General features: G+C 67.1%; 1 protein-coding gene across 1 annotated transcript in view; it reads right to left on the minus strand.

Moving 5' to 3' along the window:
* Nucleotides 1–543, minus strand: part of ATP6V0C (ATPase H+ transporting V0 subunit c) — a 5,725-nt gene extending 5,182 nt beyond the window's left edge. The window contains exon 1 of the mRNA XM_006913930.3: nucleotides 288–543. Coding sequence (XP_006913992.1) covers nucleotides 288–366 — 79 coding nt within the window. The 5' untranslated portion in view covers nucleotides 367–543. The remainder of the gene's footprint in view (nucleotides 1–287) is intronic.
* Between the last annotated feature and the right edge of the window lie 635 nt (nucleotides 544–1,178).

Raw genomic sequence — 1,178 nt, forward strand, 5'->3', positions numbered from 1 at the left:
CCGCCCCACCCCCGCACCAACAGGGACCGGGGGCAGGGCGGCCGGCCAAGGACTCCCAGGAGAACCCTGGAACCGGCACCCCGGCTCAGTCCTCATGCTCTGCACTCGACACCCAACGGGCCCCGCAGCCCTCTAAGCCCGGACCCCAGCCCCGGTCACGTGAGAGCCGGGACCCCCAACAGCTCGGAATTACATCAGAGTGACGTCACACACCGAACCCCGGCGAGCTGCGGGCACGAGCCCCGCGTGCCCCCCGCCTCCCGGGTCCCTCCTGCTGCGGCGCTCACCGCTGAAGACCATGGCGGCCGAGGCGCCCATGACCGCAAAAAAGGAGGCGTACTCGGGGCCGCTCTTGGCCTCGGACATGTCTGCGGTGGGGAGGGGGCGAGCTCAGCGGGCCGAGGCGGGGACGAGGACGGGCCGAGCGCAGCAGGCGAGCAGCAGGCGGCAAGCACGAAGCTAGTGGTCAGAGGGCTGCGAAGGCGATCGGCCCGTCAGCCGCTGCGCTCTAAATACCAGCACCGCAGAACAAAATGGCGGATGGTGTCGCGTCACATGATCCTGGCCCCGCCCCTCATGGGCCGTACCACTAGCATCGGTGGGGGGTGCTACGGATACAAGACTCCTGAGCGGCTGCTAACCGCCCCCGCACTGGGCCACCACCCCTCCAACCAGACTCCGGCATTCCGCCCCACCTCAGCCTCCGCGGGTGCGCTCCCCAGCGCCGCCAGCCTCTTGGACCCCGCGGCGTTGAGTCCGTCCGGTCCCCCGGCCGGGGCGGGGCGGTGGCGCGCTCATTAGCATATGGGGCGGGACGTGAAGGCCCCGCCTCCTCTGCAGTTGCGCGGCTCCAGCCGGTATTTGGTTTCGTGGGTTGCTTTTTTGCGTTTGCGGCGTGGACCTGGTTGTGAGATCTCACCGCCTTGTTCCCAGGACCCAGGACGACTGTCTTCCCCAGACATCCTCAGACCTCCTGGAGCAATCTGTCCGAGCAGACGGAGCCAAAATCCAGAGTTCTGAGCGTCGGCCGTTCTGATCCAGTGCCCAGGAAAGCCCCCAGCCCACCTGTGAAGTCCCGGCCTCTGCCTGCAGCTCTTCTGTGTCCCTCGGTCGCCCCAGCAAATTGGTGACTTCTTTCTTGGTTTCTTAGGGAAAGGAACCCTCTTCCACCCCATCTG

The sequence above is a fragment of the Pteropus alecto genome, unplaced genomic scaffold, assembly GCF_000325575.1.
Source record: "Pteropus alecto unplaced genomic scaffold, ASM32557v1 scaffold44, whole genome shotgun sequence".
NCBI classification, from domain to species: domain Eukaryota; kingdom Metazoa; phylum Chordata; class Mammalia; order Chiroptera; family Pteropodidae; genus Pteropus; species Pteropus alecto.